This window comes from Ipomoea triloba, chromosome 9, assembly GCF_003576645.1.
Source record: "Ipomoea triloba cultivar NCNSP0323 chromosome 9, ASM357664v1".
In the NCBI taxonomy this organism is placed as follows: Eukaryota; Viridiplantae; Streptophyta; class Magnoliopsida; order Solanales; family Convolvulaceae; genus Ipomoea; species Ipomoea triloba.
In genome coordinates, this window is record NC_044924.1 from 1657955 (window position 1) to 1672202 (window position 14248).

Below are 14248 nucleotides of genomic sequence, written 5' to 3' on the forward strand. Positions count from 1 at the left end.
ACTTTGGATTTTTAACAGAGAAAGATATCAAAGGTCATTGCAATTTTATTCATTGAATATGCATTCAATATTACATAATCAAAAAGGATAATTGCTAAGCCATCTCTGAATCATTGCCTGACATTGTTGTGGCTTATTTTTAACAGAACTTTGGATTTTTAACAGAGAAAGATACAAAGGTCATTGCAATTTTATTCATTGAATATGCATTCAATATTACATAATCAAAAAGGATAATTGCTAAGCCATCTCTGAATCATTGCCTGACACTGTTGTAGCTTATTTTTAACAGAGAAAGATATCAAAGGTCATTGCAATTTTATTCATTGAATATGCATTCAATATTACATAATCAAAGAGAATAATTGCTAAGCCATCTCTGAATCATTGACTGACATTGTCGTGGCTTATACTCTGGTGCTGTATGACCTGCTCCCTGATGTTTAACAAGACATGAATGTTAATTACTGCAGTAATTACATTCAAAGTGTTAACTCTATAATTAATACTTGTTGAAATGCAGTCTTGCCTTTACAGTTGCATATGTCAACTCATAGTTATTCTGTGAATACTTCATGGTGTATCTGCATTCATCAGCATTACAACACCCTTTAGTTAAATCCATTAATGTATATTAGAAAAATCCTAAAAAGTTAAACAACGGACCCTGCAACTTGATCTTCAACAAACCAAGGTCTCCAATCATCTTCAACCGCAACTTGTAAGGACCCTATCCATTCTTCTGTGCCCAGATGAGGAGCGACCATGTCATGATCCCCACTGTATGCTCAGAAAATTAGCTTCATGAAAATCATGGTTAGGATGGAACACGAAAGATAATTGCGACTTGAAAATGTCACCTGTAGATTAGGACTCGACAAGATTTGTTGGTGAAACTTCGATGATAATCAACTGTGCTTTGGACATTAAAATTGTATGCCCCAGTTCTCTCATTAGTATCACCTTTCAAGCTTTGGTTGCATCTAACCCACTCTGTTATCGTTCCCTGTTGGCGATCAGATATTCATATCATCATCACGGTAAACTTCTTTTGGCTTCGTTTTTATTGATGCATGGTTAATATCCCTTGTACTTGCTAGACATACCTCATGCACGTGAAGTGCTTTCTGGACAACTTTGTTATTTGCCCAGGTGGAGGAGAACAAATAATTATTTTCCTGCATATGTAAATGTACAACTTACCACAAAATAAGAAAGCATAAGATATTATAGAATGTAGTATATTGGGTTAGATACTTACTCTGCACCATTGTTGCGGTAAATTTTCACCAATAGAACTCACATCTAGAGTCAGTAAACTTTCAACGCTACACACCGGTTCTAAAATTTGCGCCTGATTAATCTTTTCAGTACACTACACACAAAACCACACCAACAGTTGTAATTGTAAGCCATTCATATAGATCATTGAAGACAAATTCGATATTCATTTATAAGAAAAAACTCAAAAAAAAGTAAATAAAACTGACTGCTAACCTTTGATACTCTTTCAAGATTATATTGACATTCAGCATTTTCTGGATCTTCACCGATGTAATGTCCATGGCATGTTACTTTTGTGGACTATGCAGATTGTGAAATGAAGCAGACAGGATAGCTCAAATGATTTAACTTTACAAATTAACATTCAAATACTAAAACTCAATCAAATCAAATGCCAAATTTTGTGAAACTACCTGGTATAGATTGTCTGATAAAAGCCCCATTCGATGAGCATACTTGACTCTATTATTGGGGTCTGCATATTGGTCGGTCACTGGATTGCCTTCCACATATCCCTAAATCATGTTTAAATACACCCCAAAAATCATAAGCACATTAACCAACAATAATACGATCAAACGTGAGAAAGGGAGTTCAGATGTACTTTCAAATTTAGATGTGGCTCAATTCCAGATTCTAAACCTACCAAAACAAACAAAGAACAACATAAGCTACTCCACATAACAGCTTAATATAATTCTGCACTTGCTAATCAACACACCCACACACAACAAATAAGAGCCTTGGAATGCAGATTGCAGGGAACAAGGTAAGCTACCATCATATATTTCGCGAACAATCAGCGGAACAATGATTCCAGCATAGGAATCACCAGCAATGTACAATGGATTGCTAAGGAATTTCGGGTGGTCCAGGAGCCACTGCAGTCACAGAAACGTAAAGAACATAAAGTAAATTCTCCGTCAAAGTCTGCTTTAAATGTATTGCCAACAAAAATTTAAAATTTTCTTACCCCTCTGAGGAAACTATAAGCAAGTTGTGCAGATAGTGTATCATTACACACGTAAGCTTCCCATGTTTTATCATAGGAGAATCCTGTTCCAACTGGTTGATCCAAAAATATAATGTTGGCCACCTAGTGAATTTGTGAAGGATTTTGTTACTGTCAGAATTGAACACAAACCATTCTATTACCCAAGAATAAATAGAAAAATGAAATTAGGAGTAATGTTACAGATGGCAATGTTTCAAAACCTTGGTCCACGCATACTGGTTCAACTCCAAAGCTGGGATGTCTCCAGTGGAATTTGCATAATTAATTCTCAAAGGACCTTCAACAAAACATAAACGCCAGGCTTGTTTGAGAGTTTTAATAATGTAATTAATGATCCTGTTAAAAGTTTCAGCACTAATAATTCTAAGTCTCTAATAAGTTCTCAAAAGTATATCTAGCACAGAAACAAAAATGATAATAAATACGAGAAGATACCTATCTCATAGAGGAGGCTAGAGAGACCAGAGCAGCCTGGGCCTCCAGCGAGCCAGAGAAAGAGCGGGTCACTTTCTGGGCTCTTCTCAGATTCAATGAAGTAGTAAAACAGTTGAACTTGTTGAAATTCTCCCACACCTATGTAACTAAACAGCATATACCAACAACATCAATATCAGCAAATCTTAGGTCCAACCTAGTGCACCAAACTCTAGTGATAATGATACACTACAGACTTAGAAAGAAAGACAAGTGTTACCCAGTTTCGAGCTTGAATGGAAGTTTTCCTGGGAATCCAGGTAAAGTGTCAACCACTGAATGTGAAAATGATCGAGCCAAAAACAGGAGTAACAACAGAAGGATTTCCATTAGTGAGGCCATGAGAATGCTTCTGCAGCCTACACTGCTGCAACATATATGTCATTTATGGAGCATTAAAAAGTTGTCTATTGCCACCAACTACATTAATTTACTGTCTCATGTCAGCAAGCCCTTTAATAAGTTTGAACCCAAACTTGTCCTTCACTGCTCTGTCCTAGAGATGAAGGAGGTAAATAGCGAGATGTGTCTTAACTGACTTACAACCCCCAAATGCTTATACATGAGTACCCACAACAAGGATAAATCTATACCTTTTTTTCTTTTCTTTTTGTCCTTGGTAAGATATGAAACCTACACCCTGCTGTTGCGAGCAAAGCAAGCCGTTTAATCTTTCTGTACAAAGAGGATAGATTGGGGATCCATGGAAAAGTCTTGGACTCTCGATCTACATGACTACACTATCGCTTTCCAAACTAATTGTTATGTCATTACAATAGCCATGACATTGACATGAACCAATTATAGAGCATCAAATGAAGAGGAAATTATGCTATGATCATTACCTTATCTTGTTAGAATAATTTAGGTAGCAAGTTATTACAGACATCAATATAATTGTATAAGTGAACAATATCAATCAATATTCCTTATTCTATACTCTTCCAGCTCTAATTTTCGTCTCTATCACTCCGATCTTTCTCTCCTTTTCTCTTCCTAGAACTCTGGCACCTGGAAGTGTGAATAATAGGAGTTCGATAGGGACGTGGAGCCAAAAATCTGTTCAAAAGATTTTGTAACCATTGCAATCCTATCTATTATTCTAACAATTGGTGCTTACAGTGAATTCTCCATCCTGAAAGTATCCCCTTACCAGTATCAATTTATATATTTATTTATTTTTCGTCACATCATCACAATCAGAAAACTTACGCCGTCAACGCTGGATTCTAGCTTCCTCCGACGGACCTCCGTCGAAAGGAGCAACGGACAAAGCTTATCAACATCGTCTGCCAGTTTTTTTCCGGCGAAGCACATCGGCCATCGCCGAGCCACTGTCGTCCACCATTCTTTCCAGCCCGGTCAGCATCCCCATCAGCCGTGAACAACACGCCTTCAGCCACTGCCTGGAGTTCTTCCATTGATATGATTTCGCAACCAAATCAGTGAAGCTTCCGCCATTTTTTAACGTTGGGGTTAACTGTACTCACGGAATAACCGTCCTAAATTTTCAATTATCCCTAAGTTATCAATTATAACATTTTAAAAAAATCACTTATTTCCATTTTTGCTCACTTATTTATGTGAAAAGAGAAAAAAATTATATTATATCCACTAACCTAAAGATTACTAAAGTTGTTAAATTCTTGTTTTCAGTTAAAATTGAGATATGTTATATAAAATTGTTTGGTTGAAAATTTATTACTTATGTTATAATTGTATTTTTTTTTTTTGAAAGCGATTGTAATTTTATTTTAATATTCTTAATATTTCGATCCTATGTAATGTGGACATTTACTATCCAAGAGTGAATTCTCTTTAACTATTTCGTTATAACTTATAATTTTGCCTTCCTTAACCAACCACGTAAAACTTCAAATTCGTTTCGACACCTTCAACATTCCAATCTCTTTCCGAACACATCAAGAAGGTCTTTGTCCTCCTCCATAAACCATAGTTGGTCTTTGTCCTCCTCCATAAACCATAGTTGTTGGCTTGTTGCATCATATGTCGCTCTTTGTCCTCCTCCATAGACCATAGTTGGCTTGTTGCATCATATGTCGATCGCATGGTGAATTTATGATAGATTTTTATATAATGTAACAAAAACCATAGTTGTTGGCTTGTTGCATCATATGTCGATCGCATGGTGAATTTATGATAGATTTTTATATAGTGTAACAAAAATTTATGAACATATAGTGCATAAAGTCTACATGTTACCAAACTTTTTGTCTTCTCCATTTCTAATCACAAACATTAACAGCATAGTTATGATACAATAACGTTCCAACGAAATGTAAATATACTTATATGTCCATAAATTCTTATTACACCATATAAAAATCATCACATTAGCAATAAGTCAATCCCTTGCTATTTTATTTATGGAATATGCATCCAATTACATAATCAAAGAGAATAATTGTCAAGCCATCTCTGAAGCATTGCCAAGCATTGTTGTGGCTTATACTCTGGTGCTGTATGACCTGCTCCCTATTGTTAAATGTCAACGAAGAAAGGTATGCTTAAACTCAAGTGTTGAGTTATGTACGTAATTAATACTTGTTCAAATGTTGTCCTACCTTTATAGTTGCATATGTCAACTCATATTCCTCCTGTGAATACTTCATAGTATATCTGCAGTCATCAAAATTATAACATACACCTTTCAGTTACAGCCATATATATATATATATATATATATATAGCTACTTGATCCTCAACAAACCAAGGTTCCACTCATCTTCAACCCCAACCTTTAAGGATTCTATCCATTCTTCTGTGCTCAAATGAGGAACAACCATATCGTGATCCCCACTGTATGCTTAGAGAATTAGCTTACTAAAAATCATGGTCAAGATGGAAGACAAGAAAAATAATGGGTGCTTCAAAGCATCACCTGTAGATTAGAACTCGACAAGAATTGTTAGTGAAGCTCCGATGATAGTGAAGAGTGCTTTGGACATTAAAAGCATATGCTTCAGTTCTCTCCATACCAAAATCATAATACATCAAGCTTTCATTGCATCTGACCCACTCTGTTATTGTTTCCTATTGCCAACCAGATATTAGCATCATCATTACTATAAACTTTTTTTTTTTAATTTGTTTCATTTCTTATGAATGTATGGTTAATATCATTTACTCACTAGACATACCTCACGCACATGAAGTGCTTTCTGGACAATTTTGTTATTTGCCCAAATGGAGTACAAATAATTATCATCCTGCACATATAAATGTACACCTTAAGACAAAACAAGAAAGATTAAGATGTTATAGAATGGAAGTATGTATATGAGGCTACAGACTTACTCTGCACCCGTACTGTTGCAGTAAAAGGAGACTGGTAAGATTTTCACCAACATTTAGACTCAGTAAATTTTCATTGCTACACATTGGTTCTAAAATTTGATCCATATAAATCTTTTCAGTACACTACACACAAAACCACACCGATAGTTGTTAGTTGGATCCTTAAAGACAAATTTGATTAATATTTTTACAAAAAACTGCCCGCTAACCTTTGATACTCTTTCAAGATCATATTGACATGCTGCATTTTGCGGATGTTCATCTATGTAACGCCCATCGCAACTTACTTTTGTGGACTGCATTGCATTGCATCAGTTTGTGAAACGAAGCAGACATGATTTAAACTATAGTTTACAATTTAATATTCAAATACTACCTTGTACAAATTGTCTGATAAAAGCCCCATTCGATGAGCATATACCACTCTATTGTTGAAGTCTGCATATTTGTCAGTCATTGGATTGCCTTCCACATAGCCCTAAACCATGTTTAAATACATCCCAAAAATCATAAGCATATTAACTAACAAGAATAGGATCACACGCAAGAAAGGGAATTGAGATTTACTTTAATATTTAAGCGTGGCTCAATTCCAGATTTTAAACCTACCAAAACAAACAAACAACATTAGCTAATTCAGAAGAGCAGTGGAATGCAAATTGCAGAGCAGAGAAGAAGGCAAGCTACCATCGTATATTCTTTGAACAATCTGTGGAACAATAATTCCAGTATAGGAATCTCCAGCAATGTACAGCGGATTGCTAAGGAATTTCGGGTGGTCCAGGAGCCACTACAGTTCTCACAAAAGATGTCATTCTCCAACCAAGAAAGCCATCAGTTTTCTACGTCTATTCAATTTTTCAAACACAGACAACTTGCCTTTTCATATATATATATATGATTTGAGTTGTAAGGTATTATGGAGACAAATAATCATATAATCGATTTATTACACTTTTTTTCTACTTTTGGAACCAATTGCCCTATAATACTAACACTTATCCCAACTCAATGGAACAAAAATAAAAAATCTCTTACTGCCAGCATATACTGATATTATATATATATATATATATATATATATGCACGTGGCGGGCTGCCAGCCCTGCCAGCCTAGTTCATAAGCATGAAGGAAAAAGGGAGCCACTCGGCAGAAGAAGAAAGAAGAGGTTAGAGCAAGACTTGGGATCACTAGAAAGACATGCTCAATCAAAGGGGCTATCAAGTGGGCATATAGAGATGCACGTGGATCTCGAATGCATTCAAAAATTGGTCTATTGGCTATTTTATGCTCTGTTTATTATATTTGGCAAGCCAGGAATGCAATGATTTTTGAGGGAAGCCAAGCTGTGGTGACAAAAACCATATCCATTATTCTTCTTCAGGTGTTCAAGATTTTTCATAATCTTGCTCCATGATCCTGAGATCACTCTTGAATGTTTCTGTTAGCATAAGGGATCTTGGGGTGATGTTTTTCTGCCAGTATTGTATTGTATCTCTTGTTTGTGGTCTTTGTGTTTTGAAAATCCCTATTTGGATGGGAGCAGATTTGTATTTTAGGCTCCTTTGCCTAAGTAGTTGCTTTTCAGATTTACTCAAGGGTTGTATTCAGATTACAACCATCATTGTTTTTTACTAGGGTATGCCCTAGTGTAGTTTGTACATTCTTGTTTCCTTTTTGGAATATATTTTCTCATTTACCAAAAAAAAAAAAAAAAAAAAAAAAGAAAGAAGAAAGTGACGAGTGGAATACTTGAGAGGGCTGGTGGTATGTTGCGATTTGCGAAGCTGCCTAGGGTTTTAATCACTTCCTCTTTCTCTATTTTTTTTTAATTTTTTTTTACATAATCCCGGGTCAAGCCGGTTTGAATCCAGGTCGAAGCCGCGATAGGCATTTTTGGGACCCCTACGGTGAGGGACCTATATTCCATTCTCAATTTTAGGGACCCCAGTCCCCGGAGGACCTAAAGCTTCTTCTTCATTACCTATAATCTCATAACACAAATTATAAAAGAACTCATGGTTTGATGTTGGGAGCATGAGTTGAATTTACAGACATTATTGAATATTCCTTATTCTATACTCTTCCAGCTCTAATTTGATTTTGTCTCTCTCCCTCTGTGCTTTCTCTCCTATTCTCTTCCTAGAGCCCTGGCACCGTGGAAGTATGAATATAACATTAGGAGTTTGATATGTATGTGGAGCCAAAAATCTGTTCAAAACATTTTGTAACCTAAACATTGGTGCTTTCAGTGATTTCTAGCTCCATCCCTGAAAAACTCAAGTATCCCGGCCCCTTACCACTATCAATTTATTTATTTATTTATTTATTTATCTTCACATCACAATCAGAAAACTTACACCGTCAACGCTGGATTATAGCTTCTGCCAACGGATCTCCGTCGCGAGGATCGGAGCATCTTATCAACACCGTCCGCCATTTTTCCCGTCCACGGTCAGCATCCCCCATCAGCCGTGAACAACACGCCTTCAGCCACTGCCTGGAGTTCTTCCGTTGATATGATTTCGCAACCAAATCAGTGAAGCTTCCGCCATTTTTTAACTAGGGTTAACTGTACCCACGGAATAACCGTCCTAAATTTTCAGTTATCCCTAATTATCAATTATAACATTTAAAAATCAACTGATCATCATCCATGTGAGAGTGTGAATCGGGACACCGAGTGCCACTACACCAATTATTTATGTGAAAAGAAAAATAAATTATATTATATATTATATCCACTAATATATATGTGGAGTAGTTATTACTCTTTCTGTCTCATTTTATCAGTTAAAACTTGTAACTTGAACCAGACACATAAATAAAACTGATTGAGTATAATTTTACTAATATAGGCAATCTACTTAACCCGCTACATTAACTTTCATATTATGTCTTTCTTTTTATTCTTTCTGTTTTTAGAACCTCACATGTTTGAAGTGTAAACATTGAGTCATTTGATTCACGCAATGTCATATTAAAATTGAGATACGTAATATTCCCTTCTCAAATGGACACAAAAAGCAATAGCAAACATAGAATCTAACATAACAACAAAGAAGAAAGGAAAACAAAGGTAAAAAAGAGGAGACATTTTTACCATCACAGCCTATAATGGTTTTGACGGTTTTGGAAATACAACCCTCGCAATGCAAATCGGCCTTGAGAACAAGGCATCTAAGAATGCTGGAAAAGTGTCTTCCAGGTGTTTGCGACAATGACAATGTCTGCAGAGAGAGGCTGCAATAATAACGTCCGGTCATTTAGGAAGCAAGTGGAAATGACCAAAATACCCAAACTTAATTGGAGTTTGCACGCCGAATGAAGTTATGTGACAAAAATAATAAATTTTAGGGACCAAATTAATGAATACGGAGTTAAGGAACTATATTGACATTTCGCAAACAATTGAGAGACCCAATCGGTGATTTACCTGATAAATTATTATGTGGATAGTGCTGTGTGGACCCTAAAAAATATATTATTTATGTATTGAATATATATTATACAAAATAATATATTTTTAGTACTTAAATAATGTATTCTCCTATTCAAGATATATTTTTAAATTTTAATATATTAAAAGTATATTATTTGTATACTAAATTCATTATTTGATAATATACAAAATAATATATACTCAGTACTAAAATAATGATCTTTCATATAATGTATTTTTTTATTTATGATCCACACAATAATGATTGTCATGGTCACACTCAGAGCCTGTAGTGGTTCCTAGCCCCATGCGGCCATACCTCTCATGGGTCAGGTCTCAATCAACCCGAGTTTTAAAAATTTTTAAATTTAATTTATAAAAATTATTAATTTTATATAGTGTCTCTAATATAAATGTTATATAATTTAAAGAGATGTTTGGTTTTATGGAAAATATTTTGTTTGTATGTCAATTCAGATCCACATAAATTACCGCGCTCTACGTTGACAGCATGGTGAATTTATGATGGACTTTTATATGGTGTAACAAAAATTTATGAACATATAGTGCATAAGATCTACATGTTACCAAAATCTTTGCATTTCTCCATTTCTAACCACAAACATTAACATTATATTTATGCGGCAAAAACTTGTGTAAGACCGTCTTACCGTGAGACGAGTCGGGTCGGATCAGGTCAATATGCAATTGTAACGTTTATATGCACAAATGTCATACTTATATGCTCAAATATAATACTAATCAGGAATAAAATTTTTGTTACTTATAAGGGTAAGTGTAATACTTTTAAGGGAAAATACAATACTTTTACATTTCAATTTAAAAGTATTACTTTTTTCCTCAAAAGTATTATATTTGCCCTTATAAGTAAGGGGCACTTGTCAACATTACTTATTATGAAAAATGTATTACTTTTTTTCTTATAAGTAACAAAAATTGTATTATTGATAAGTGTTATATTTGAATATATATATAAGTATGATATTTGCACATATAAGTATGACATTTGCATGGTGCTTTGACCTGAACCGACCCGACCCGTCTCACGAATAAGGATCCGTGAGACGGTCTCACACAAGTGTGACCCTATTTATGCTACAATAACGTTCCAATTTTACTACAGCCAAATGTAAATATAACCAGATGTTCATAAATTCTTATTACACCATAAAAAAACCATCACATTAGCAATAATTCAATCCCTTGCTATTTTATTTATGGAATATGCATCCAATTACATAGTCAAAGAGAATAATTGTCAAGCCATCTCTGAAGCATTGCCAAGCATTGTTGTGGCTTATACTCTGGTGCTGTATGTTAACGAAGAAAGGCATGCTTTTATGAGCAGATACTACATTGTAACAAAGTCAGTAGTATTAAAAAAAAATGCTTAAATTCAAGTGTTGAATTGTGTAATTAATACTTGTTCAAATGTTATCTTACCTTTACAGTTGCATATGTCAACTCATACTCCTCTAAATACTTCATGGTGTATCTGTATTATATTCATCAACATTACAACACCTTTCAGTTAAAGCCAACATTAAAAATGTACAAAAGTTCAAAGAAGTTAAACAATAGACCCACCCTGCAACTTGATCTTCAAAAAACCAAGGTCTCCACTCGTCTTGAACCACAAAGTTTAAGGACTCTATCCATTCTTCTGTGCTCAAATGAGAAATAACCATGTCATGATCCCCACTGCACGCTTAGAGAATTAGCTTCTTAAATTCCATTGTTAAGATGGAACGCAAGAAAGATGATGGCTTATGGCTACTTGAAAAACCACCTGTAGATTAGAGCTCGACAAGATTTGTTGGTGAAACTCTTATGATAATCAACTGTGCTTTTGACATTATAAATGTATGCTTCAGTCCTCTCCGCATTAACTTCATATTTCAAGCTCTTATTGCATCTAACCCACTCTGTTATCGTTTCCTGTTGGCAACCAAATATTCAGACCAGTAAATTTTTCTTTAATTTGTTTCATTTCTTATGGATGTATGGTTAGTATAATTTAGTCACTACACATACCTCATGCACATGAAGTGCTTTCTGGACAATTTTGTTATTTGCCCAAATGGAAGAGTACACATAATTATCATCCTGCATGAATGTACAACTTAAGACAAAACAAGAAAGCTTAAGATGTTATAGAATGGAAGTATATGAGGCTCAGGCTTACTCTGCACCATTGTTGCGGTAAAAGGAGACTGGTAACATTTCCACCAATAGAGCTCACATCTAGACTCAGTAAATTTTCATTGCTACACACTGGTTCTAAAATTTGCGCCATAGAAATCTTTTCGGTACACTACACACAAAACCACACCGATAGTTGTTAGCTGGATCCTTGAAGACAAATTTGATTAATATTCTTACAGAAAACTGCCCGCTAACCTTTGATACTCTTTCAAGATCATATTGACATGCTGCATTTTGCGGTTCATCTATGTAATGCCCATCGCAACTTACTTTCGTGGACTGCATTGCATCAGTTTGTGAAACGAAGCAGACATGATTTAAAGTTTAAACTACATTTTACAAATTAACATTATTCGAAAACTACCTCGTACAGATTGTCTGATAAAAGCCCCACTCGATGAGCATATACCACTCTGTTGTTGTAGTCTGCATATTTGTCGGTCATTGATTGCCTTCCACATAGCCCTAAACCATGTTTAGATACATCCCAAGAATTAACTAATAACAAGAATAGGAACACACACTAGAAAGGGAGTTGAGATGTACTTTGAGATTTAGGCGTGGCTCAATTCCAGACTCTAAACCTACCAAGACAAACAAACAGCATAAGCTAATTCGGAAGAGCATTGGACTGCTAATTCCAGAACTGAGAAGAAGGTAATAAGTTACCATCATATATTCTTTGAACAATCTGTGGAATAATAATTCCGGCATAGGAATCTCCAGCAATGTACAGCGGATTACTAAGGAATTTCGGGTGGTCCAGGAACCACTGCAGTTCTCACAAAAGATGCCATTGTACAACAAAGAAAAGCCATCAGTTCTCTACTTTTGGGAACCAATAATTGCAGTATAATACTAACACTTATCCCAACTTACTGGAACAAAAATTACAAATTTTCTTACCTTTATGAGGAAACTATAAGCATATTGTGCAGATAAGGTATCACTACACCTGGAAGCTTCCCATGTTTTGGCATAAGAGAATCCAGTTCCAACAGGTTGATCCAAAAATATAATGTTGGCCACCTAGTCATTTTGTAAAGACACACAAACATTTATGTATATTACCCTTCTATAAATCTGTATGGGCAGAGTCTGAAGAAGGGTCAAATCCAGCACCAAATGACTAAGGGGATTGTTGGGCGGAGACTTGAAGGGCCAATTCAGCACCTTGCCTCTCAAAATGTGGTGATATAAAAGGAAATAAAGTTGTATCTTCGTTACAAGTTATAAGTTTTGGCGTTGTGGTAAACATTGTATCTAACATAAATTTACATCGGATTAATCTTAAAGATTGAAAACCAAACTAACCTTGGTCCATGCATAGGGGTTCAACTCCAAAGCTGGGATGTCCCCAGTAGTGGAATTTGCATAATTAATGGTGAAAGGACCTAGCTTCAACAAAACATCATAAACCCAATTAAGGAGGGTTTAATAATGTAATTAAGGTAAGTATCACAGAAACAAAATGATATGATAATGAATGAGAGATGGGAAATACCAATCTCATAGAGGAGAGCGGAGAGAGCAGAGCAACCTGGGCCTCCAGTGAGCCATAGCAAAAGCGGATCGTTTTCTGGGCTCCTCTCAGATTGAATGAAGTAGTAAAACAGTTGAACTTGCTCAAATTCTCCCACACCAATGTAACTAATTAATTAAACCAAACATACCGACAACAACAACAACATCAAAACCTAGGTATAACCGATAACCAGACACTGCAGAAAGAAAGAAGGGTTACAAACCCAGTTTGGAGTTTGAATGGTAGTTTTCCTGGGAAACCAGGCAAAGTTTCAATCTCTTCTGAGTTTGAAAATGTTGGAGCCATAAACAGTAGTAGCAGCAACACAAGGATTGAAGCCGCCATGATCACAATGTTTCTCCAGCCTGCACTGCTGCAACTCTGCAACAACTGATTTCATGGAGTGTTTAATAATATATTAATATTCCCTCTCTCCAAGTACCTTTTTAGTGATAGTGAAATCTCAGTTACTAACAAATAGTAAATTTCGCATCGTAATTCTGTAAAGATATAAGTAAATCAATTTAGGTTGGTTAGTGCATCATTGCCTCAAATACTTTATGACAATATCTTCCCTCCATTTAACACGTTTTTTAAAATACCTATGAAACATCATTCTCTTGGCATTTCTAACCCTCAACTACCATGGCTACAACCAATTATTATGTAGATCATGGTCCACACATTATTATGTTGACCATAATAAAAGTCGTGTTCTGAATATACATTATATAAAATGATGTATTTTTTCGTAATACGATGTACATTTTTAATATATTAAAAGTATATTGTATGTGTACTGAATTCACATTATTTGATAATATATAAAATAATGTATTCTCAGTACTCAAATAATGATTTTTTCAAATAATGTATTCTATGTACATAAATAATGTATTTTTATTTATGGTCCACACAATAATAATTGTCATGGACACACTCCGGACCTGCATTGGTTCCTAG

The 14248-nt window shown here is 35.1% G+C and overlaps 2 protein-coding genes and 1 pseudogene across 2 annotated transcripts; all 3 read right to left on the reverse strand.

Annotated features, from left to right (window-relative positions):
• Positions 1-170: 170 nt before the first annotated feature.
• On the reverse strand, positions 171-4253 carry LOC116028483 (serine carboxypeptidase-like 18). Its single transcript, XM_031270202.1, has 14 exons — positions 2994-4253; positions 2735-2880; positions 2500-2576; positions 2258-2380; positions 2063-2165; positions 1889-1926; positions 1698-1799; positions 1498-1584; positions 1262-1375; positions 1107-1178; positions 861-1006; positions 667-780; positions 530-584; positions 171-436 (listed from the first exon to the last, which is right to left on the reverse strand). The coding sequence occupies exons 1-14, from the start codon at positions 3113-3115 to the stop codon at positions 353-355; spliced, it is 1383 nt and encodes a 460-aa protein (XP_031126062.1). The 5' UTR covers positions 3116-4253; the 3' UTR covers positions 171-352.
• A 1231-nt stretch (positions 4254-5484) lies between these two features.
• Positions 5485-7138, reverse strand: LOC116029040 (serine carboxypeptidase-like 2). The gene is made up of 9 exons (XM_031270920.1): positions 7130-7138; positions 6779-6881; positions 6659-6696; positions 6468-6569; positions 6301-6387; positions 6092-6214; positions 5935-6003; positions 5676-5827; positions 5485-5593 (listed from the first exon to the last, which is right to left on the reverse strand). The coding sequence occupies exons 1-9, from the start codon at positions 7136-7138 to the stop codon at positions 5485-5487; spliced, it is 792 nt and encodes a 263-aa protein (XP_031126780.1).
• A 3536-nt stretch (positions 7139-10674) lies between these two features.
• Positions 10675-13663, reverse strand: LOC116028481 (annotated as a pseudogene).
• Between the last annotated feature and the right edge of the window lie 585 nt (positions 13664-14248).